This window comes from Balearica regulorum, chromosome 3 (genome assembly GCF_011004875.1).
Source record: "Balearica regulorum gibbericeps isolate bBalReg1 chromosome 3, bBalReg1.pri, whole genome shotgun sequence".
Lineage (NCBI taxonomy): Eukaryota > Metazoa > Chordata > Aves > Gruiformes > Gruidae > Balearica > Balearica regulorum.
Window position 1 is genome coordinate 100595611 of NC_046186.1, and position 22242 is coordinate 100617852.

The window sequence follows — 22242 nt, forward strand, 5'->3', positions numbered from 1 at the left end:
GCGTAGCTTTTTGTAAAGCGCTGCAGGTCATAGGTCAGTCCGGGAAGATGCTGTAGCTGGAGGAGTGTCTACGTGAGCAGGCCGTTTGCAGTGTGCCCCGCGGGCAAAACTCTCTCCGCCCACCCTCGTTACACTCCCGCCCGCGGCGACGGCCCCGGCTCCTCCGTCTTGCGGGGGTTTACGGAAAGCGAAAGGGAGCGCGACCCGCGGGCGGGACGGCCCTCCGGCCTCGCAGAGAGACGCAAGCGCTGGGAACCTGAAGAAGCGAAACGATGGCGGGGGCGCGTATCGGAGACGTCAGGCCTCTCCTTCCGCGCGCGGCTGAGAGCAGCTGCCGAGCAGGCCGCACCCTCCCCCGCCATCGCCGGGGTGCCGGTGCCGCCGTACGGCAGCGCGACAGCGGCGCGCCAGGAGCGTGCCGTAAAGCGCCGTGGAGCGCCCCACGTGGGTGTGCGCCGGTACCGGCATGGGGAAGCGGCGGGGCGAGCGGGAGCTGCTGCGCAGCCTGACCAAGAAGCAGAAGAAGCACCTGAGGGAGTTCGGGGAGGAGCACCCTTTCTATGACAAGTGAGTGCCGGGGGGCTGGCTTCGAGCGGCCGACCGCCCCGGCAGCCGCCGGCCGTAGCGGGAGCTTGGCAGACCCGCGCTGGGCCGCTCCTTTCCCGCGGGGACTGCGCCGGGAGCGCTGGGCGGCCGGGGGAGCCGCTGTCCCGGCTGCCCTGGGGCTCCAGGCCCGCACAGCCCCGCTCGGCCCGAGGCCGGCCTGGGCAGCGGCTGCTCCCGCACGGGCCGTTCCCGGGGCTCCGGCGGAGGGGCCGGAGCGGCACCTGCGTTCTGCGCGGCCGCTCGCGAGCCTGGAGTCGCGAAAGCGGCGGGGAAAGCAGAAAATCTGGGCTCGGAGTTGTTTGGAGCAAATGCGGTAAAGTCTTCAGGTGCAGCCCGGCGGCTGCCGTGGGACGCGGAGGAGCGTGAGCTGGGCTCGGCGCTCCTGCTCTCCCGCTGCCGCAGGCCCTGCTGCGCCCAGAAGGCAGCGGAGGTACAGCGCTGAAGGGCTCGTGTGACCGCAGCCACGGCTTCCGTGGGTGTCCGCCTGCCAAAACCGGTACCGTGCTTTTGGACCCCAGCGTAAACTTGCCAGGAGCGAGACGCTTAGTCCCGGTGCGGTGTGACGTCATGGTGCTGTAAAGCCTTGGAAGCCCGTGAGGAAGGCGCTGTCAGGTCACCGGTTCAGGGTAACGTTGTACACCGTTAGCAGCGGGCACGTAGCGTTAAGTGCCGGGGCACCCTCCTGGTGCGCGTCACTTGGGTGGACGGCAGGGTCCTGGCCTGGCAGGCCGCGGCATCCTGTGTCCCACCCTGTGCCGTGGCGCTCTGTCCCGCATCTTTTTGGGAGAGTTTGGTTTCAGCCCGGCTTGTACAGTGCCTTGTTTGCAGAGCTGCCGTGCCAAGACTGGTTAATTAACGCTGGTTTTCCTGTAGCGTGCGTCTCTTCCCCGCTTCGTAGATCAATATTTAGCGGTAGAGGTAGGCTCTTGCCCTGGTTAACTTTGTACAAACTGCCCTTGTAGTTAGATTCCTTTTAACACCTCATCTTCTGATTAAAGCCAGATTCTGCTTTAAAACATTTTACTTCTAGATCAGTTGTAATGCTTGAGCACTCAGGCCTCGCGTACGGAGTGCAGCATGACCTGTGAGGGTAACCTCTCAGGGTAAGTGACGAGTCTGTTTCCTTGGGGACACTTGTGTGACACTTTGGTTTTAGGCTTGCTTTTAACTTCTCTAAGGTTTGTATAACTCATCAATTCCTTCTCCACCTCATCTCTGTGATCCCGTGTATGACATCATTGACAGAGTAAGATATTTCTGTGCTTTTCTTTTCAGGGTTTCTGGAAGACCAGAAGCAACTCAAATCTGCGAACTGGTAATATATTTTTATTTCTTCCTTGCTTTCATCTTTGTGTAGTTCAGTGAAACACTGAACTGAAGTGAAACACTTAGCAGTTCACATTACCAAGTTATTCGGGCCGATTAAGTTGTTCCCTTTAGAAAACCTGCATTTAGGAGAAAAAAAATGAATGTAATTTTTGTGTGGCTCTCAATTGTTCTTTACAGTGTGTAACTCGAAAACTGTAATACCATGAGAGGGCAGAAGCAGCAGGAAATAACACAGATCTTCTTGTGTTTCTTGCATATTACTTAGTCACAGTGAAAAGGAAATCATGCTTTTAGTTGTTTTAATAATATTAATAAACGTAGCGTTGCACAAGTTAAGAGATGTTGCGTTCTCTGTTGAATGAAGAAATATATTAATGCTCATTCCTCTTCTTCAGATTGCCAGTGCTTTGCTTTTCCTTCAGTCATAATTTGTTAACCTCCTTTATCATCAGATTAATAGACTTTATAATTTCAGTGTGGGAAAAAAAACCACTATTCTGGTCTATTTGTTTCCTTTAGCAATTTTGTGATTTAATATTGTATGTACTGGTTTTTCTCCTTTTTGGGCTGAAAGGAACTAAGAAAGGAGTAAATGATGCCCTGATTATACTCCTGGTTTCACTATCACTTTGGCTATAACCTGGCACGCTGTCGTTGGTTTCTGCGAGGCCAGGACAGAACTGGCTCCGAGTCTGGCTTGTTCGAAGCTTAGAGCTTTACAGCCGAGCCGAACCTAACCGACTCCCTGGTGGACTGTTGTCAACTGACAGCTATTTCACTCACCTTCCGGAAAGCCAGAAGCATTTTCAGTGGGCTCTGTCCCTCGTATGTGTGCCCTTCTGTAATTTTTGTTCTGCGTGAGGTTTTCTTAGGAAAATCCAGTGCCAGTTCAGTGCCTTGTCTGTGGAGATCAAATGCACTCACTCGTCTGAGACTGAAAGAACCACATTTTGTGATGCTCTGTGTCAAATCAGTGCAGAACGAGGCACTTTGGCCTAAGTCTACCAAGATGCTTTCAGAATCTAAACGGAGGTGTCCGGCATAACTATTTGCATGAAATGGTGATTTTTGAAAAATTCCATTGCAGCTGCATAAGGGTAGGATGGGAGAGGGAAAACATAATGTGGGAAGTAGAGGTTTGCCTGCTGCCTAATAGAGTGTTACTGTTACACTCACGTTTTCCCTTCTAGTCTGAGAATTCTGATAAATCAAGTGCAGAAAGCGATTCAGAGACTGAAGTGGAACAGGTCTCTGTATATCATAAGCTCCTGGCCACCCTGAAGACCTCTCCTGAGTCTGAGAGTGAGGAGGAGGAAGATGAAAGTGAATCAGAAGATGGGGAAAGTGAGACAGAAATGGACAGCGAAGGGTCCCAGGAGACCGGAGAAGCAGATGGAGGTGAAGAAGATAAGAATGACGTACCAGAGCTGGAAGAAGGTAGTTTGTCTTTTCCCGTGCTTTGGTAAATGTTGTTTCAGTTAGAAAGTTTGAAGAAGGTGTGTTTTTTTAGCCAGGATCCTGGTGTATCCTGGCTTGTTGGCTGGATGCTCTTCTGCCTTGGAGACTCTGTTGCTCCGTTGCCTCTGAGTGAGTGGGAGCAGCAGCTGCTGAAGGATTTAGTAGGGGAGAGAGTAGCTGTGCTCATTTTCCGGCACACAGCCCGCTGCCGCTTCCTCAGATGTTGTTTGTGCGGCAGCACAGAGGAAATCCACATGGAGCCGCATACCAGGGGTTCTCACCCACTCATGGGAGACGCAAGCTGTTCTCTGGCACAGCAGCTGGCTTGGCTGCTGCCACCGAGAGGAGGGAAAAGTTTGCCTCACGGCAGAGGAAAGAATACATAAATTGGAAGGAAACCTCCTCCTTTATGACGTGGCATCCTCATTCATGAAGTCTGCTAAGAAATTCTGGGAGAGAGGAGGCAACTTTTTATTATTTTCAGTTATTTGGGGTCTTTGAAAACTGAAACTTAGATTCCCCAGATAGGTTATTTCTATAATTTTCACTGGAGAAACACATGTTGTGTGTTAGGTAACATTCGACATGCTAGCCAAAAGTCTTCTTTGCTGTAGAATACAAAGCCTGCTTTTATCTTTTTGGATAAAGTATTGGGAGAAAAAAAAAAAGATAAAGGGAACAACCCAACTAGCAAGAGGTAGCTACAGATGGTAACTTTTCCAAGAGAGTATAACCCATTTCTCTCTCTAACAAGTCACAGCTAAAGAGACGGCAGAGCAGACGCTTGGCCAGGAGCAGGCTGATGGCGCAGATACCTCTTGTGACCCAAGTCATGGAGTAATTGAGGAGTTTACTGATGTGAAACACGAATCTGAATTTAGCTTGGAAACCAATTTCATGGAAGAGGAGAGTGGAGATTGCAATGCAGATCAGAGAGACAGCAACTCTTCACAAGCCTTTTCAGAAGGTAAAAGAGTGTTTGTGTTTAGTCATCTGCCTCCAGAGGAGTATCGTCTGTAAACGTGTCAATTATCAAACACCCTGCTGATATGCTGTATAGCTTCTGAGTCCTTCCGCTACGTTATTCATCCTATTGCCCACATGTGAGCTGATTACATGAGGGATGCTTCATGCCAATGCAGACGCGTAGCATTTGTTTTCTGTAGCCCCTGCGGACCGGGATTTGTGCGTATTTTCTGTTATGACCGATAAAGCTTGAAATATCAGGAATGAGAAATGTAGACAGAGGGGGTTATCTTGCTCTGTTGCTTGAATAATAGTTTAAAAAGCTAGTGTTGTATGCAGAGCCCTGGAAGCCTGCGCTTGACTGTGGAAGATATTGTTGGCACAGACAGCACAGGAGATAATCACAAAGCTGACCTGCGATGGCATCCTTCACAACTCAGTGGAGTTAGAGGTGACATTCTGGGGTGCCACAGTAATTTAGACAAACGCTCAGGGCTGTCTCAGTTTTGAAGGTTACGGAGAGGAGTCCGACCGCCCCAGGATCAGGAAGGCACGAGGCATCAGTGGAGCATCTGTGTGGTATCTTGTAAGGGGGTAGCCCAGAACCTCAAGGCCGCGGCGTGGTGATGGGCGCAGTCTGAGCTCCGGTATTGGAGCCGTCCCGCCGTGTGTAATGCAGATGACTGTGTGCACGGGTGTGTGATCTTTCAGTGATATGCCACACATTGGCACTTGCAGAGCTTCTGTTCGTATTTCATGCTCTGTGGTTTTAATATCAGATGGCATAGTTTGAGAGAGAGAAATATGTTTGTAGCATCCCTGGTGATGCTGGCTTGTCATCTTGGAGCAGCAGCTGACATTAGATCTGGGGAGCAGCCTAGCTGGTACGTGAAATGTGTGGAAGCATCAAAGGGCCATGTGATAGAAAAAACAGCTCGTTCTTGTTACCATGAGAATATTACTTAGGCTGTTGGTGTTGCATTTTAACGAGAACTGTGGCTCTCCAACTGCATGCTCTGTTCAACCTGTAAGTGATGCGCTGCTTTTCAGTGGGTTTACTGTAGCTTGGAAGTGGCTTTATAATCTATTACAGAAAATGAGTCACCTACGATAGCAGAAAGGGGATGGATTTCTACTCTGGTCCTGGGGTCACTAGAATTCCTGAAAATGCTTCACATTATTCCCTCTACTTTATCTGACAAATGCTGGAATCGGTAAAACTCAACTGAAGAGAGAACCTATATTACAGTTAAACGATAGCCTGTTCATTTGCGTTGCTGGGAAGATATTCTCAACAGCGTCGTAATTAGCAAATGTCTTGACTTTTGCCTGGATAACTTGTATGTGGGCTAGATATCCTTTGGCAAGCACTAGTGTTCTCTAATTAGTTTTCTTTATGCAGTGAGTGCTGCTGTGCTGCAAGCAACGTACAGAGCTTGGTTTTTGAAATAAGCTTTGCATGTGACTTGTGCGTGCCAGTGTCTTTGAATGTAAAATGATTTTACAGTTCCTTGCCTCTCCTTTCCTTTCCAAAGACAAATGCTGATTAGATAAATCAGACTTTTGCTCACTTCAGGCAATTTTTTGCCTCTCTTCCCCAAAACCCGCCTAATCTTTCTCTGCTTTATCACAAACTGTCTTCATATCGCTGGCCAAAGATGCAAAGCCCTGGGCAGAACTGTTTATAAATTAAGAAGGGCAGTAAGTTCACTTGGGTCTTTATTATCGGCAGCCTAGTTCACCTGCAAGGGATGGATGTGTCAGAACTTAAGGCAGAAAATCGCCACAATGTTTTCTACTACATACTGCTTTCCTGTCCAACATTTGTTTTGTGATTGAAAGTTCTAGTACTTCCATAAGTGCTTCTTTTTCTTTTTTTAAAGCAATCTGTCAAATCTGTTCTCTCTGTTCTTGTAGAGAGAATTTGACATCTTTTCTCTCGTCTCCAAGTGCTTTGAAATAACTAGTTTTAACTGTGGTGTCGGCCAGCATGGAAACTGTTGGTGTCATTTGCAAATCCGTTCTGAAACTTGATTGCAGTATTAGCTACAGTAGTTCTCAGGATTTTATTTTTTTTGTTGTTGCTGTTATAAACAGATCCATTTAAACAGCACATGGACAAAGAACTTGAAGAAAAAGAAGTCGAAAAAATGTCTATGCTTCCTAAATCTTCAAGTCAGAGCAAGGTAACAGCAAAGGTAATGCCTTTGGTTTCTGCGTTGACTCCCCAATTAGCCACCCAGAGTTCCTTCACATGCCTGGATTAAAGTAACTCTTCTTTTGTATACAAGTGCAGTAGATTCATAATTGTTACTATTAGCTGTTGGCACTGGAATTGTCAAGATTTTGTCACTCTCTTGTTCCTGAAGTGTTTTGTTCTTCACTTAGCGCTGAGCAAGAGTTGAAATCTAAAGTCTGCTGTTATGTAGCCATATCGCGACACATCTGAAAAACATAGCTTTAGTGTTTGATCTGTAGTCCCAAACGCACAGGTTTAGTACTCCTGACACCAGGTGGAAGCAGGACAGGTTTGTGAGTGGTAACAGCATGATGCCAGGGATGCGTTCTGCAGCCGAGCTTGTGAGGTGACCAGGTACAGTCTTAAAAATACTTGTGATGCGCTTCCACGTTCTTGCTTCAAGATGGCCTTATCTCTGTACGCGTTTACAAGCCAGTAAAGGGGAATTTAATACTTACGTTGTTAATAATGGAAATAATAGGTGAATTGCAGTACCAGAAAACCACCTCATTGCTTGAGAGAGAATATTTGGTTTCAAAATACTCATTTTTAGACAAACCTTTGCTTCCTAACTTTTTCAGATCTGATTTTTGTTTTGGAGACTTGCCTTGCATTCTGGTCAGCCATATGCTGGGTGACATTTGTTGGAAGATATCCAATGGTTAGTCAGTCAGGGAGAAAGCTGCGATTTTTAAATTTTATTTTATTTTTTTCTTGGAATATGGTGGCCAAAAATACCAGTACCACCTGAAGCAATGCGTGATATATCTTTGCTTAACTTGGTGTAGCTACTTTACGGAGATAGATAGGGAGAACTTGCATGGCAGAAGGCTTAAAGTTTAGAGTTTTCCCCCACTACACTGATAGCTTTTTCCCCCTCAAATTCAGACAGGCTCCAACAAGATTGCATTTAGCAACCGATTCACAGCTTCTGGGTTTAGCCTCTAATGGGGTTTTACTTTAAACAAAGTACATACCTCAGTGCGGCTGATCTATAAGCGTAGTCGGACTCCAGGGTTCTCATCTCGTCCCAAGTTTGTGCCACTGATTCGCTGGATGGGCTGGCAGAAATGACATCCTCTTCCTCCGTTTTCTCCTCCGTAAAACGACACAGCAGTTATAGAGGTATCACTGCAAAATACATCCAGATCTACTGAGCTCAAGTGTATTGTTATTTACCCTCTGGGACATCCCACTCTTAGACTCTAAAAGGAATTGTATATTGGAAAAAAAAAAAAAGGTTTCAGCTTGTATTATGAGAAGATAACTTCTCAAATTTCATGAGCTTGATTAAACTGCCAGCTGTGATGATGTGCTTTTAAGTGTACTAAGTTTGGTACATATGACTCTTTGGTGGTTCTTTTTTTTTTCAGTGGCCAAGGCTGGGCCAACTAACTTTTTCTTCCACTTTGGAGAAACATAAAACTTTGAAAGCAGACAAAGAAGTTGATGTGAAACAGCTTTATCTTCACAAGCCTTTAGAATCCACTTGGCCAAAAGTGAATAAACAGTTTCTGTCCTCAGTGAACAAACCAAGCGATCTCCCTTTTACCCCATTACAAAGAGAGCTCTTCTGTATCATGAATACGTACCGGGACTTGTTCTATCCAGAAAGAAATGCTTTAACAAATGGAGAAGAAATCCGGCATGCTTACTGCTTGCATGCCTTGAACCACGTTCTGAAGGCAAATGCCCAAGTGCTCAGCAACAACGCCAAGCGAAGAGACCAAAAGCCAGGGACTGACAGCGATGACTACAGGGATCAGGGGCTCACTAGACCCAAGGTAAGAGAGCGTCGCTGATGCCATTGCCCCGTCCCCACCCTGGCTGGCTGGTCAGGCTGCAGAAACATCCTGGTAGTTTATTCAGAAGTATTGCCATTGCTGCTCTCGGGTGACGTGTTCCTGGTGTGTGCCTTTCCACGTCCTTTTATCTTGCCTGGAAGTCGTCTGCCGTGGCCAGGGCGAATACCCTGCGAGCAGCAGTGAGCACAGGGTTGTTAGCCAGCCCATTTCTGTGCTGAGCCATGAGTTTGGCTTCTCGTTTTCTTTGTCCCCCTATCACTACAGACTGACACGTCGCCTTTTCCTGCTTCCGTTTGTAAATCTTAGCAGTATGGAAAGGTGCCTCCACATCGATCTTCAGTGTCAGTGCAGGTAGTGTAGGCTGTCACCCAATGTGGGATGTCCCAGAATTTTTTTTATCCTTAGGCACATGTAAGGACTTGCCTGCATGGAAGGATCTTTCTGTACCTGGGAGACCTGAGGGAATTCCAGTCCCGTTGTCAAGACCACCCGTCGTGGTCGGTGGGGCGGGCCTCACACCAAGGCTCCCTACATTCACAGCAACCTCTAGTTGATAACCAGGTGGATTCAGCCAGGGCTAGCCTGTCACTGGTGCTGCCAGCTACCTGTTGAACAGGTTCAAAATTGGGTTTTGGCGTTTGCTGCACGTCTGGCAAATGCCTTTGGTTTCTGTGTTGACTCTCCAGTTAGATATTTATATCTCAGAGTGCTTTGCAGTGGCTATCACCACTCATCCAGGAGCCAGCCATTGACCCTGTCTGTGTATTGTGGGAGCTCTTCCTTGCTTGAGGAGTAAGGAGAACAGGAGAACGTGCTCAGTTTGCAGTTCCCCTGTGATGGTACCCTGGGTGTAAGATGGGAAACCAAACCGAGCTGCTGGCCAGTACCTGTTCATGAGCACACTGTGTCCCAGCACATCCTCCCTCTTTGCTGCGTGTCAGAATTGGTTTGTTTTGATTGTTGGGATGCCCCATGGGGGCAGATCTAAATAAAAAAAAAAAAATCACTTAACGTAGAGTTCCCTGTGAGTGTTGGTATTTTATGGCTTATTCTGTTGCAACTGTTGATCTACGCAGGTACTGATGATAGTGCCCTTCAGAGAATGTGCTTTGCGAATTGTGCATATTTTCATCAGTCTTCTTGAAGTGAATGACAAAAGAAAAATAGATGTAAGTAATAAAAAGCGCTTCAAAGGGGAGTTTGGCTCTGACCCAGAAGAGAAGCCCCCCAACCTGAAAAGGCCTGAAGATTATGAAGCCGTCTTTGCTGGCAACATCGACGACCATTTCAGAATCGGTAATGACCTACTGAACAGATGGTTTTAGCTTGTAAAGAACCGAGAGGTAACCTAACAAGTTCTTCCCAAATGTCTAGGAGCTATCAGGGCTGGAAGTTCTGGTGAGACTCTAGGTCTGTGGTATTCATGCTGGTTTTGCACTGGCAACTTGGATTTTTCTGGAAATCTTTCTTGCCTTGTCAGAACTTAAAAAGAGAAAATACAAAAGTAATGATTTTCCCATCAAGTTCAGAGTCACTTAAAATGTGATGATTGCTTTATTGTAGCAGGACTGCCCACACCTCATTTTAAAGAGGATAGCCTTGATTATGCAGCAAAATTTTTTGGGTTTAATTAGCCTGTTCACAGTGGCTCTTGCAATCAGTAATGGTTGGAACAAAATTAAAGCTCAGTACTGAGCAAAGCAGTTTTCTACTGTGCTGCCCATGGTTTTCATGAAAGCAAAGGGGTAACCAGCAAGTATGTCTCATGCACAAGCAGCAAATGTGAGACTATTTCATATCGTAATCTCGTGCTGGTTTAGTAACTCAGTATGCGGAGAATTAGCTAGGGGCTTGGTTCCTGGAGCTGCCGTGATGAGTAGGCAGTTTTTCTAACTTAACTTGACAGATCAGAGGCTTTTGAAATTTTTGTCCCTTGAAAGATAAATTGGCATCCCAAGAGATTCAATGATACGGTGGAAGATGCAAGCCGGTCCCACTCAGTCTTTCTTCCTTCCCCAGTGAATATCTCTCTGGCTGAGAGGATCTTACTTACAGTAACATAATAATTTTCCTTTCAGTCCTCTCCCATACCCCAGTTTGCTTGATCCACTTCGTAGGTGTGAAGAAACGCTTGAAGAAACTTTCAGTGCTGTTACTTGCAGAAGCAGAATAATTATTCTTTTTTACTGTGCCTCACACCCTGTTACTTCTGCACAAAGATCTAATTTAAAGCGTGTTTGTTATGCCTTACTAAACCCACCCTTTCACATTTTTAAACAGAAAAAAGACTAGATGTTGTTAAACTGTGTATATTCTGTGACAAGTGATATCTTCTTCCTGGAAATTCAACCAATTGTGCCTTCCCCCCCCCCCCCCCCCCCCCCCCCCCATTTTTATCATTGGGTTAAAATAGATAGCAGGAGGGGTGTCTGCGTGAAGTTCTTGCAAGTGCCTTTAGCTGTGCCCGCAATAGCTGGCTTCACACAGAGAGGGAGAGAAGTTGAAGAGCCACCTTTGCTGGGCAGACCGTAGAGAGTGGTTTGAATACGGTCTGGACTACCTGGATTTTTAAGATCAGAAAACTGTGCGTCCCGGCAACGTTACCATGTAGTTACGACATGGGTAACAAACTCCTTTGGTTCCTTCCTTTTTCTTTCTTTAATGTGAGAAGTGATGCATAAGCTAGTTCGGCGTGTACACCGCAACACGCAGGGTGAGAGGCAACGCCAGGGAAGGTGCAAGACTGGTTATGCCTTCAGTCGTCGTCACACAAAGCACCTTTTCCTTTGTGAATAAAGGCAGTTTATAGTCGAGAGGTCCACACTGAATCTTTCATGACAAATTAAGGTAACAGTTACTATAGTACCTAATGATAGAGAGCAAAGTCTAGGATTTAGGGAGAAGGGAATAGTTAATAATTTCCACACTTTTTTCTTTAGTTCTTCAGCCCCCTCATCCTTCTTTTTTTTAGCAGAAAATCACAAAAAAAAGTGTTTTGGTTAAAAAAAAATGTTGTCCAGGCTATGAAAAATCTGGAAAAAAGTACTGCTGAAAGAGTTTGCCGAACTTCATGAAAATCTGTCAGATGGGAGTGGGGTGGGGAGGCGCTTCTCGGGGAAAGAAGAGTTTCAGACCAATTGGTTTTGTCCAGCTGCAGTCATTAGTGTGCGTTAAGGGAGAGGAAATGCAGGGAGTTGCTATTACAGAGCCTGCTGGAAGAAAATGGTTGCTAGTTGACCTTAACTAAGAAAATGCTGTTGGTTGTTTTCGGACAGGGGTTGCAATTCTTCAGAAGAGCATGAGATTATATGCACCGTTTTACTCATCGGATATCATCATTGCCTCTCCCCTGGGTATGAGGACTGTTATTGGCGCAGAGGGGGAGAAGAAGAGAGATTTTGATTTTCTGTCATCGATAGAAATTCTCATAATTGATCAAGCAGATATTTACCTCATGCAGAATTGGGAACATGTTCTGGTGCGTTTTCTGTATGTATTCATTTTTGTGTCGTACTGTGTCTCGTTAGTCTGATATAAGTTAGTTTTGGCAGTGAACAGTATTGCTATTTTTTTCCCTGACTTGATTCCAGACATGTATGCTTGTTCCTTTTCCTCCCTCCACCCTGATATTTTCCTTATGCTAAGAATATTCTTTCTACAGATTTTGGGTAGTGTTCAGCACCTGTTCTCTATAAGTTTTAGTATTTGGTGCTTTAGTGGCATATTTCATCAGAGATTTTTTTTTTTTTTGGACAGTTCTAATTATCTTGTAGGATGAGATAATGATGATTCCTTTAATCACATCTGGGAGAAAATAAGCCAGCTGTCTGAGTGCCCAGTGTCTCAGATTGCAGCTGTGTGAGGAATCTGTACAACCTAATTCCGGTTCCTCCAGAAAGCAATAGGTGCTTGTCTCCACTGTCAGTGGAGACACTAAGCGTTAGTCATGTCCAAGTATGAAGATTTTTGTGTACCCATAATGAAAATATAGCTCTTGGATTGTGGGTAGTATGCGGTAGTACCCAAGCTTTTTGGCTTTTGGTTAATAGAAGTTTTTTGAGGTTGAAAGGTTGGTGGTTTTTCCACATAGAAACACCTTTGAAGGTACCTGGGCTGTGCATTTCAACAGCGTGATGTTACTGTCCATTTTGAATGAGCCCAGAAGGTGTCTTGTTTCCTGGGGAGTCCCAGGAAAGGCACGTCAGCCTACACAGTAGCCAAGGAACAAGTCCTGGAGCCCGTTCCCTGTTTTTTCCTTTGGGTGCGACTGCCCACCGTGCAGCGGTGGCGATGCCGGTCCTGGGCGTCGTTCAGTGAGGCCAAAATGAAGTGAATTTCTTCACTTGCACCCAAACTCTCCCTGAATGCAATGGGAACTGCACTTGCGCTTCTTTTAGCTCAGAAACCTTGGGCCCATTGACCTTAATACAAAGAAAGAAATCCATTAGACTTGCCCTATGGGAGAAGACTGGAAGCAAAGGTTAGTGTTACAGATGACTAAAGAGATGGTAGCTTTCAGTTCTGTTGCATGAAATCAAGGAAATTACTCTTGCTGTGGTCAATAAATTCCAGACAGTCGTGTCTTGGGAGATCACTACTTTTTTATATTCTGTGCTGTCCCCCCCGTCCCTGCCCGCTTTCTCGCTGCAGTTAAGGCTCTTGCAGCCTGGGTGCCGGGATGTCAGGCTGTAGCGGTGTGTTTCCATCTCTCTGCGCAGCACCTGATGAAGCACATTAACCGGCTGCCTCTGGATTCCCATGGGGTAGACTTTTCCCGCGTGCGAATGCTGAATCTCAATAACTGGTCCAAGTACTACCGCCAGACGCTGCTGTTCAGTGCTCTTCAGGATCCCCAGATTAACTCCATCTTCAACAAACACTGCTTCAATTATGTGGGGCAGGTGAGTTCACAGATGAGCTGAGAGCCTTCTTTTAAATGCTAGCGTAAGGGAGGGGGAGAGGAACAGAAATCCCAATGTGTGGAAAAATTCCATAACTAAATTGTAGAAAGACTATGTGCCAGTCGTTTCCATTACCCAAGTATTTCAGGCTGAATCTCCGTGACACTGCATGACAATTTCTAATGCTGTGCCAAAGGCACGAAGAACTACTCGGCTTGCAGCAGTACGTATTTGATCCTTTTCTTTCATGGCTGTTTCATGTCAGAAATCAGATTTTGGTTTTTCTTGATTTCACACACACAAGTTATCTTGGTTTATTTATTTTGGTGTTAAATGGAGTGTTCGCCTGCTTCCTTTTTGTTCGTTTTTTTTTTCCCTTCCTCCTACTGCGTAAGAAGCACAAACTGCTATTGCTTTGAAAGAAACAGGAAAAGTGAAAACCTTAGTTGTCTGTCTCAAATATATGGAAGTCAGAGTGTAAGCAGTGGTCATGTGTATTTAACAGATCTGCTGTGTATGTGTGACTGTAGTTTTGGGTTGGAGCTTTCTTAGAAACAGCCTTCTGGGCTGCTTGCAGGTGTGAGTTATGAGCAGAGAGCTGGCTGGCGTGTGGCTGCCTTTGACGCGCTGCTTCCCTCAACATTCTCCTTTCTTCTCACAGGTGGCTGTCCGCAACGTACCGCTCAGTGGCTCCATTAGCCACGTTGTGGTCCAGCTTCCTCACGTTTTCCGGAGGCTGGAAGCTGAAAACTTAACTTCTGTAATAGAGACAAGGTACTGTGTGTTCCAGACTATTTTGCTAAGCCCTAATGACTGCAATTTCAGATTTAGTGGGGCATACCGTTTCCTGCAGAGCAGAATGTGATTTCGCCACAGACGTACGCCTTCGGTAGTCTTCAGATTTAGGCTAGGCTCTGCACAGGTGGAGGGGGATACTCAGCTTCTCCTTGCCAAAGGCACTGGAGAATAACGTCTGGGAAAGGAATACTAGTCTCTCCCGTAACGGTGTAGTACTGATAAAGCCTTTGCCTTTTATCTTCTACAAGCGTAGAAATCCTAAAAAGTTGAAGAAGGAAAAATGTAGTCAAAATCTTGTGTAGTCTGTTGTGTCTGATAATATTCCTGTTTGAGGTCATATCAGTATTGGCAAGCTAAGTTTTAACTCTGCTTAAAACATACCTGTTTTCTTAACTCAGGTTTCAGTTTTTCATTGACAAAGTTCTGCCTGAGTACCGCGATGCCATCATGTCACACACGCTCATTTATGTTCCGTCATATTTTGACTACGTGCGTCTTCGAAATTACTTCAAGAAAGAGGAGCTGAATTTCACTCACATTTGTGAATACACTAAAAAGGCTGGTGTCTGCAGAGCAAGACGGCTCTTCCTCAAGGGAGAGAAGCAGTTTTTATTGTTCACTGAGCGCTTCCACTTTTACAAAAGGTGAATTGTGGACTGAGTTTTCCTCTGAGTTGCATGTGTGCTGTTTTGGAAGTAGAGTCTGACTGTAATCATAGATGGGCTATATTGCTCTTTGAATCTGTTGGATCTCTCTGAGGACTTCTTTGACTGAAGTAAGAGCTTTTCAGTTTACTTTAAAATTTTTGCACGTTGTCAGCAGTCTCTTGCAGAGGCTCTAATATTTTGGTATGCACAGGGCTTTATTCAGGAAGGTGAGTGCCGCCAAGTTCCACTGATGTCAGGACAGGATGATATAGCCTGCAAAATGGGATTCATTGTGCCTTTTATTTCTGTTCATCTGTGCCACAATAATTACATAAAATTCTGGAAAAGGATACGTAATTGGCTCAATAATGCAATACAGCAAGCTGAGGCCACCTGGAAAATTTGCTGTGTCCTGTTTGGAGCTGTTCAGAAGTTCCTAATGGAACAGGGTTAGGTTTGTGGGTTTTTTTTTCTATTAGCAGAAGACGTTTTGCCAATACAGTCTTAAAATCCAAACCAAAGAGGCTGAACACTGCAGAATGTGGTGGTGGTCTGTACTTTAGAGGAAGTCTCAGTGCCTGGCAGTGTTAGACACCCCCCACCTCTCGACCCCATGTCTGTGTTTAGTCTTCAGTCCATGACGCAGGGTTTGTAGAGTTGAGCTGCAACTGGTGTGCATTGGAGTTGATGGATATTGGAAGAACTGAGATAGGATTGATGTTTTACAAAATGTGCATGTTAAAACTTGGCGACGAAGTTATTTTTTTGTTTCTTTTCTGTGATAGGTATACGATAAAAGGCATTAGGAACCTCATTTTCTATGAGTTACCAACCTACTCCCACTTCTACAGTGAGATTTGTAATATGATGAAGGCCAGAGACAGTGGAGTGGATGCTACTTGGACCTGTACCGTGCTCTACTCCAAGTATGATGCTCAGAAATTGGCTGCGGTGGTTGGCATTGATCGCACAGCTCAAATGCTACAGTCCAAGAAAAATGTGCACCTCTTTGTTACAGGAGAAAATGAATAAGTGATACTGCAGACCAGACGACTGGATGGATCTGGATTTTACTGCTAATGCACTTTTTGATGTTTGTTTTCTAAAAAGTATTGAACTTTTTACTCCCTTTTACTAAATATGCTGTTGAAATTGTTCATATAATATTAAATTTTATATTTCAGTAGTCTGTCCAACAAGAAATGAAGGATGTCATTCAAGAAACCCGGGCTTGGGGGTTTCTTCTGTATAGAAACAAAATCAATGCAGAACTACCCTTCTTGTATATTGGAAAACTCTCACTGATCAGTAAAGACTGATGCTATGATAAATAACTTTGGATTGCTTCACTTCACTTTCAGGTGTTGCAAACTCACCTTCTTTTATCAAAGGCAACTTTTTCCTTTAATCTATGGGAAAAAATGTGCCCGAGTATTAAGGCGGTCACTATTCTGTAAGCCTACGTAAGGGAGGTGCAGGCGGAGGCTCTTCAACACAAGCGTACTCATGAATGCGAGTTGAACTTGCTTCAACTTGACAGCTGTGAGAATGAAAAGCAATGAATGTGCTTGGGTAAGAGCTGTGGCGTTGTTTTTTTTTCCTGAGTGGCCTAAATATCTCTGCCTCCTATTTACAACAGCCCCTCTGCCTGGTCACTTTTACCAGGGATAAGTTTTGGGGTTTTTTGCAAAGGAAGATGGAGTTGAACTTGTCAGGCGGCAGAGCCCAGGCCTGCCTGGCCCCGTGATCACCAAAGCAGCGTTGTGGAGCACAGAACCCGGTGGTGCAGTTGCAAATACCTGTGGGCTTGTATCTCACACCATGGGTGGGGGGGTTGTTTGGGTTTTTTTCTTTTCCTCTTCCTGGTTGCGTATGGACAGCATGGAAGTGTCACGGCCTCTTCTTTCTCTTCTTCTTCCAGGAAGCTAAGCATAATGTAAAAGGAGCTAAAAGCAGAGAGATTTGGTTTCTGTAAGCATGTGCTAGGACGGCAGGAAGACTGTTCTGTCGAGGGGCAGGTGAGCCCTGCATGAGCCCAAATGAAACATCTATCCTGTGATAAGCTTTGAGGGAATTCGTGTCTGGGAGGCTTAAGTAAATATACCAAGGTGAAATAAACTCCTTGAGTAAATGTACAGACACATAGTTTTAGCCAATTTTTTATCACATTCTTCATTCCTGTATTTCTCAGACAGTAATTAAGTCCTGAAATCCATTCAGTAGACACACAAATCCATGCAGTTTCTTGCTTTGCATTTGAAATAATGACTTCTGTAACTTTTATGTTCCTCTCCCGTAGCACACAAGAATTAAGAGCTGGTCACAGCAAAGCTCTCCTTACAAACATCTGTCTGCTGCACAGCAGAGACAGCAGTAGCAGCAAACAAGGAATTTTCTTGTATGGCCTAGGCTCGATGTGGGAGAATTGTGACTGGGCATATGAAAAGAAGCACACAAAATAGGCTTAAGGAATTTTCTTTCTCCACCGGATGTACTTAGCAGAGATGAATAGGTGACCTCTGAGGAAGCTAAAGTGGGATAGCTGCTTAGGGAGATAACGCGATGCAGTGCAGCTACTGTTTAAAGAAGCAGCAGGAGTCTTGTGCCAGAGCCTTAAAACTACGTAAGGATCTTTCTGCCCCTGCTGAAGTTAGGAGCAAAGTGCCTTGACGGGAGTAGGGCCAAATTGTAGTCTGAGACCCTCATGATTTTTCATAGGAGCCACCTGTGTTTGTTCCTAAGACAAGCATACTTTGAAATTTGAAATGTATATACCAGTGTTACATTTTTAATGTTGATTACTAATTATAACTCGCTGATTTCCAAAGCAGTGTGTAAATCCCTCTTCACTGCCTTCAGTTGATGCTCTGAGATGCAGGCACAAAGCTGATGTGTGGTTGCACTTAGAGACCTCACGCCTGAGATTTTTCTGCTCTGGCAAAATCTTACACATGATAGCGGAATCGCAGTGAACCGGGGAGGGGATTTGGTCTTGTTTAAAACTTTCCTTTATCCCTTTTTTTAATCTTACTTTAAACACTTCCCTGGTGCAGTTCACAGCAGGGCCCTGCAAAGTGGTTTGTGGCTTCGACAACAGTGAGTTACCATGAGATGGCGAGCGCCAAGGTCGGAGTTTGGTCCATCCTGGATGCGCGTTCATGGGTACCGATGCTTCGCGTGCTGGGGCAGCTGCTGGCTCCAAATGAGTTACTTAAGAGCCCATCTTATAATGCATTTTCCTGATGATAATTCAGCTTTCAGAGAGGTGGCGGAACCTAATGCGTTCTTGTGGGTGCTCTTAGTCAATTTTAGAAATGGAATATGTACATCTGGGGTTTGTCTCTTTTTTAAAATTGTTCAACACTTAAAAAAAAGTTCAAGTTCTGACACAAATGAAGTAAGAAAAGAGGTTAGCAAATACATTATTTTACCTTATTTTACTTGACGGCGTGCAATCTTGGCATGACAAGTTTTTTTGCAACTTTTCCCCAAGAATGCACCAATGATAACTACTGGTCTTGAGGAAGCACATTTGAAACAAAACCTTGTTCATTTTGGTGTCAGTACCATACTTTAAAAGGGGGTGGTGATGTACGAATCCTTTTTTGTCAACATTTTGAAAGAATCTCGAGAGTACTGGAGACGAACCCTGTATTCTTTTTATTTGTGGAAGGCATTGTAATGCAGCGCAAGAGCCGACGGCCTGGCACCAGGCGGGCGGCTTTCCAGGCACCGGCTGCTAACGTGCAGTAGCGCTGAGGCATTAGCAGCTAGCTTTTGGGAATGCAAACCCAAGGGTAAAAGTAAACTGGGATGAAGATGTTAAACAAGAATTCCTTTTCAGCATCTCCCATCTCTCAGGAAATCCTAGTAGCTGATGACCAAGAGAAAGACATACTCGTCTCTATAGGAATATTGTTCTTCCACCTATTGAGTTGGAATCGTAACGGCTCCTTTTTTCATTAGTAAAACCTAATCAGGATAACAGGTTTGTTACATTTTGTTACTCCTTTCAAAGATGACAAAAAGGCAATGTATTTTGTTTTTTATGAAAATGCATTAGGAGAGGAGCCAACCTTCTGCTGCTGACTGTATTCGTGTGGAGGAGGGAGGGAAAGGTGACTCGGGGACAGTCTGTCTCCAGCGCTGGGGAGCAGCCTCCCGTAAGGAGGCAGGTTGTTCGTTTTGCAGCAGCCGTTGGGAGACACGGGACGAATCACGTGAGAGAGGAACTGGAGCAGTAGAATTAACAATTACTGTACAGATGTGCTGTCACAGGCTGCCAGGATTTCTCAGCTCCGCGTTAGTCATGCTCCCGTGGCCTCAGCCCCTGGAGTTCTTCTCCAAGGCTTGGGGGTTTTTTGGACTTGGTAGCCAAGCGTGTCTGACGGAACAGTTTGCTTTGTGGGGGGATTTTCAGAAAGCCCGTCTACAGAAGTGTACATGGTGGATGTACGAGGGGGCTGTGCAAAGAGGGAGAGGGTGAGAGCAAGTGGAGGACAGCATCCCTCCTGTCGCAGAGCCTGCCGGGCTGCCCAGGGACCACCCTGCACGGCGGAGGGCTTCACCGTATCGGTCTGCTCAGAGACCTCCCGCAGGTTCCGCACCAGGAAGGAAGCGGAAGCCCCGAGGAAGGTCACTGGGGTGAGGCTCCCCAGAGGTGCCAGGTGACCCGTGAGCCCATCAGCCTGCAGGCACGAACGCTGGCCGAGTTGTGCCATGCAGCAGCCCGGGAGGAGGAGGGCACGACGCCTGACTGCAGGACGTGCTGTGTGCCTCAAAGGCACTGCACGGGGTTTACGATGTGTGCGTACCGCTGGTGCCAGCTCGGTCAACAGGATGCTTTTCGCTTACACTAGATCCAAGATGGTTTAGTCCCTGTGGCTTTAAATCTCATCCTCTGTGCTGAGCTTGACAGTAAAGGGTAATTAATTAGCACAGGGCTGGTTACATTTTAATTAACCGTTAGCTTGAGTGGTGCTTGGGGGTTGCTTGTTTTACCAGGTGGGCTGCAGGTTGGGTTGAGACCACCATTTCTTGGATGGATAAACAGCTAACAGCTATGAGCTGGTACTGTGAATTAGTTACCTGAAATGGAGATATTGAAATGGTCATAACACTCAGTAGTACTTGAGAAATAAATGTTTGATTATGTAAGGGAGATGCAGGAATCTTCCGTAAAGGACACGAGAGAGATCAGGGTAAGGTACAGAGAAACAGCAAGACAGAGGACAAAAATAGGACGGTAACCTTGGAGCAGTTGACAACATAATTATGTCACTGCAATTGAAAGCAGAAATTTGGCCTTAGTCTTTCAGACAAAACAGCAAAATCACACTGAAGCCTTGCGTGCTGCACGTGACGTTTACATTTCCTGGATAAAACTCTTGCCACTGATACTGGCATAAACGTAAAGAGATGTGACCAGAATTGCTAAAACAGGTTTATCAGGACGCTGTAAGGTCCTTTATTGGCTCCTCCTTTACACTCTTAGAAAAGGGGAATTTTGTTGCAGGGGCCATGACTGAAAACCGTTGCCAGTACCTTGCTATTGCTGGGTAAGAAGCAGCAAGCTCCATGTCGTTTACTTGCCCTGGATGTGAGGTTTTGAAAGCCCTCTTTGCCATTGAATTAATAAGTTAATAAAGAATGAATATTTAGCTTTAATAATGCTTCTTTTTTTTTTTTTAAATCAAAGCAGGAAAAGCTGAATCAGTTTTGTACCGAGTCATGAGCATAGACATAAAATGGATAAATGGGAACCAGTTACTACAGTTTATTTGGACTTTTACAAGGTCTTTGAGTAGTTCCTTTATGGGGGTTTCTAGAGAAAGGAAGTGTTTGGTGAGGCTGGCAGGATCAGAGAGCCTTTTGCTGTGATGAGCTGCTAAGTTACTTCAGTGCCGTCTCTTCTACTGGGCACCTCTGTGGCATGAACTATTACATTTCCCTCACCAACATTATTCTGTGTATCGATCTGGGCACTTCCCCTGTTCGTTAGCTTCAAGCACATCATTAACACTCCTTTAGCCTGGGAAAGAATTTGAAGGGAGGGGAGCATAACCTGGCCTTGCACCTGTTTAGAGCTGGGGTCACCATGGTAGACCTGTCCAGAAAAGACCATTGGAGCATCAAGCAACAGCTGATCAATGGGGGGATCCCGTTTTTGAAAGAGACCTTGTGGGTTCCTCTGGCACAGCCAGCGCTGACAGAAAACTTCAGTAGCTGGAGAATAAGCCAGATTTTCTGACAGTTCATGTTTCTCAGGCATCACTGAACACAGCACTATGACTTAGAAGTTGAAATTTTCTGCTCCTAAGCATGGTCTCACTCTTTCCCTGTTACATTAAAGGACACGATTAAACTAACTGAAAAAACCAACAGTTGAGGTTGCAGGTCTGTAGCTTGACTTACTGCTGCTCTGCTGCCTGTTACCCTCTCCCAGAGCAGGGGAAGAGGCAGGGGTAATGAACACCCCCTCCTTCTGCCATTCCCGATCCTTCAGGCTGCTTTGTACTTCAGTTCTTGCTCCCCTTCTCCCGCATTGGTATTGTGAGCGGAGTCGGGTGGAATGCAGTTGAATGCTGGTGAAATGCAGCTAAACCAGGGAAAAAGCCCCAAAGGAATAAATTAGTGTCTGAATTAATTCCTGCTACAAGCTGGAAGCTTTCCAGTAACTTCAGAGGCCGCTTGCTTGAGTCCAAAGGAAAGAGAGATTCAGAGATTGCCTTGTGATGCAGAAGCTTTCGGAGTGCTTACGAGCCTTGTGAAACAGCTCACCTTAAGTGCCAGCATCGGCACATTGGGTGGAATTAGTCCATGGGAGATGGGGAGACACTAGGCACGAAGGAGGCCACCTTGTCCTCACGGACAAGAACTGAAGCACGTGTCAGAAGCACAGTAAGGTCCTGTTTCCAAAGAGGGGAGTCCAAATGGTAGTGCTCAAAATCTGAGCACCTAAATGCTCCACACAAGCTACTTTTGAGGGGGAAAATATAGCAGGGAAAGTCTCTGTTAATTACTGGAAGAGGTCCCACAGTAGTTCTACAAGTGCCAAGGGATGGGGTGTTTCTGGTGGTGCAGAAACAGCCATCTGTGTGAGCAAAGAGTAAGCAAGACGGCATGACCGAAGCAGCAACGTACAGAGCTGCAGAGCTTCCCAATGTGAGAAGACCTGACTAGGAATTTTGCTGCTCCTTTTTCAGAGGTACAGATGGGAGTGGAACAACCGTAGATCCAGGGGGGGTTTTTCTCCAAACTTTGTGAGAGACAAAGTGATTAATGGTATAAAGTAACTTTCACATAAGCAGAGCCCTGAAATACTTCTGTTTTTTCCTCAGATACAGCTAGGTATCCTTTCCCTTCTGTGGACCTGCGCTTATGAGAGGAAAACAGTGAAGGTCCTCTCTCCTCTGGAACCCTGTGGGAGCTGAGGTTTAGCAGAGAGGGAGCTGTGGAGGAGAGGTGAAGCAAACCAAATGACCCCTCAGCTG

General features: G+C 45.8%; 1 protein-coding gene across 2 annotated transcripts; it reads left to right on the top strand.

Annotated features, from left to right (window-relative positions):
• The first annotated feature begins 362 nt into the window (after nucleotides 1–362).
• On the top strand, nucleotides 363–16083 carry UTP25 (UTP25 small subunit processome component). 2 transcript variants are annotated; one of them, XM_075749172.1, is made up of 12 exons: nucleotides 363–567; nucleotides 1882–1921; nucleotides 3126–3372; nucleotides 4154–4360; nucleotides 6457–6545; nucleotides 7972–8382; nucleotides 9480–9699; nucleotides 11679–11881; nucleotides 13122–13304; nucleotides 13966–14078; nucleotides 14501–14746; nucleotides 15535–16083. In XM_075749172.1, the coding sequence occupies exons 1-12, from the start codon at nucleotides 467–469 to the stop codon at nucleotides 15779–15781; spliced, it is 2307 nt and encodes a 768-aa protein (XP_075605287.1). In that variant the 5' UTR covers nucleotides 363–466; the 3' UTR covers nucleotides 15782–16083. The 2 variants fall into 2 exon arrangements, with proteins under 2 accessions (XP_075605287.1, XP_075605286.1); XM_075749171.1 differs by having other exon boundaries at nucleotides 364–567; nucleotides 6457–6557.
• The last annotated feature ends 6159 nt before the right edge of the window (nucleotides 16084–22242 follow it).

Bases quoted from the DNA above. Each gene is read 5' to 3' on its own strand.
- UTP25 (XM_075749171.1), top strand. From the start codon at position 467: ATGGGGAAGCGGCGGGGCGAGCGGGAGCTGCTGCGCAGCCTGACCAAG. The intron at 11,882-13,121 runs GTGCGTTTTCTG...CTCTCTGCGCAG, and splicing joins AGAATTGGGAACATGTTCTG to CACCTGATGAAGCACATTAA. The intron at 14,747-15,534 runs GTGAATTGTGGA...TTTCTGTGATAG, and splicing joins CGCTTCCACTTTTACAAAAG to GTATACGATAAAAGGCATTA.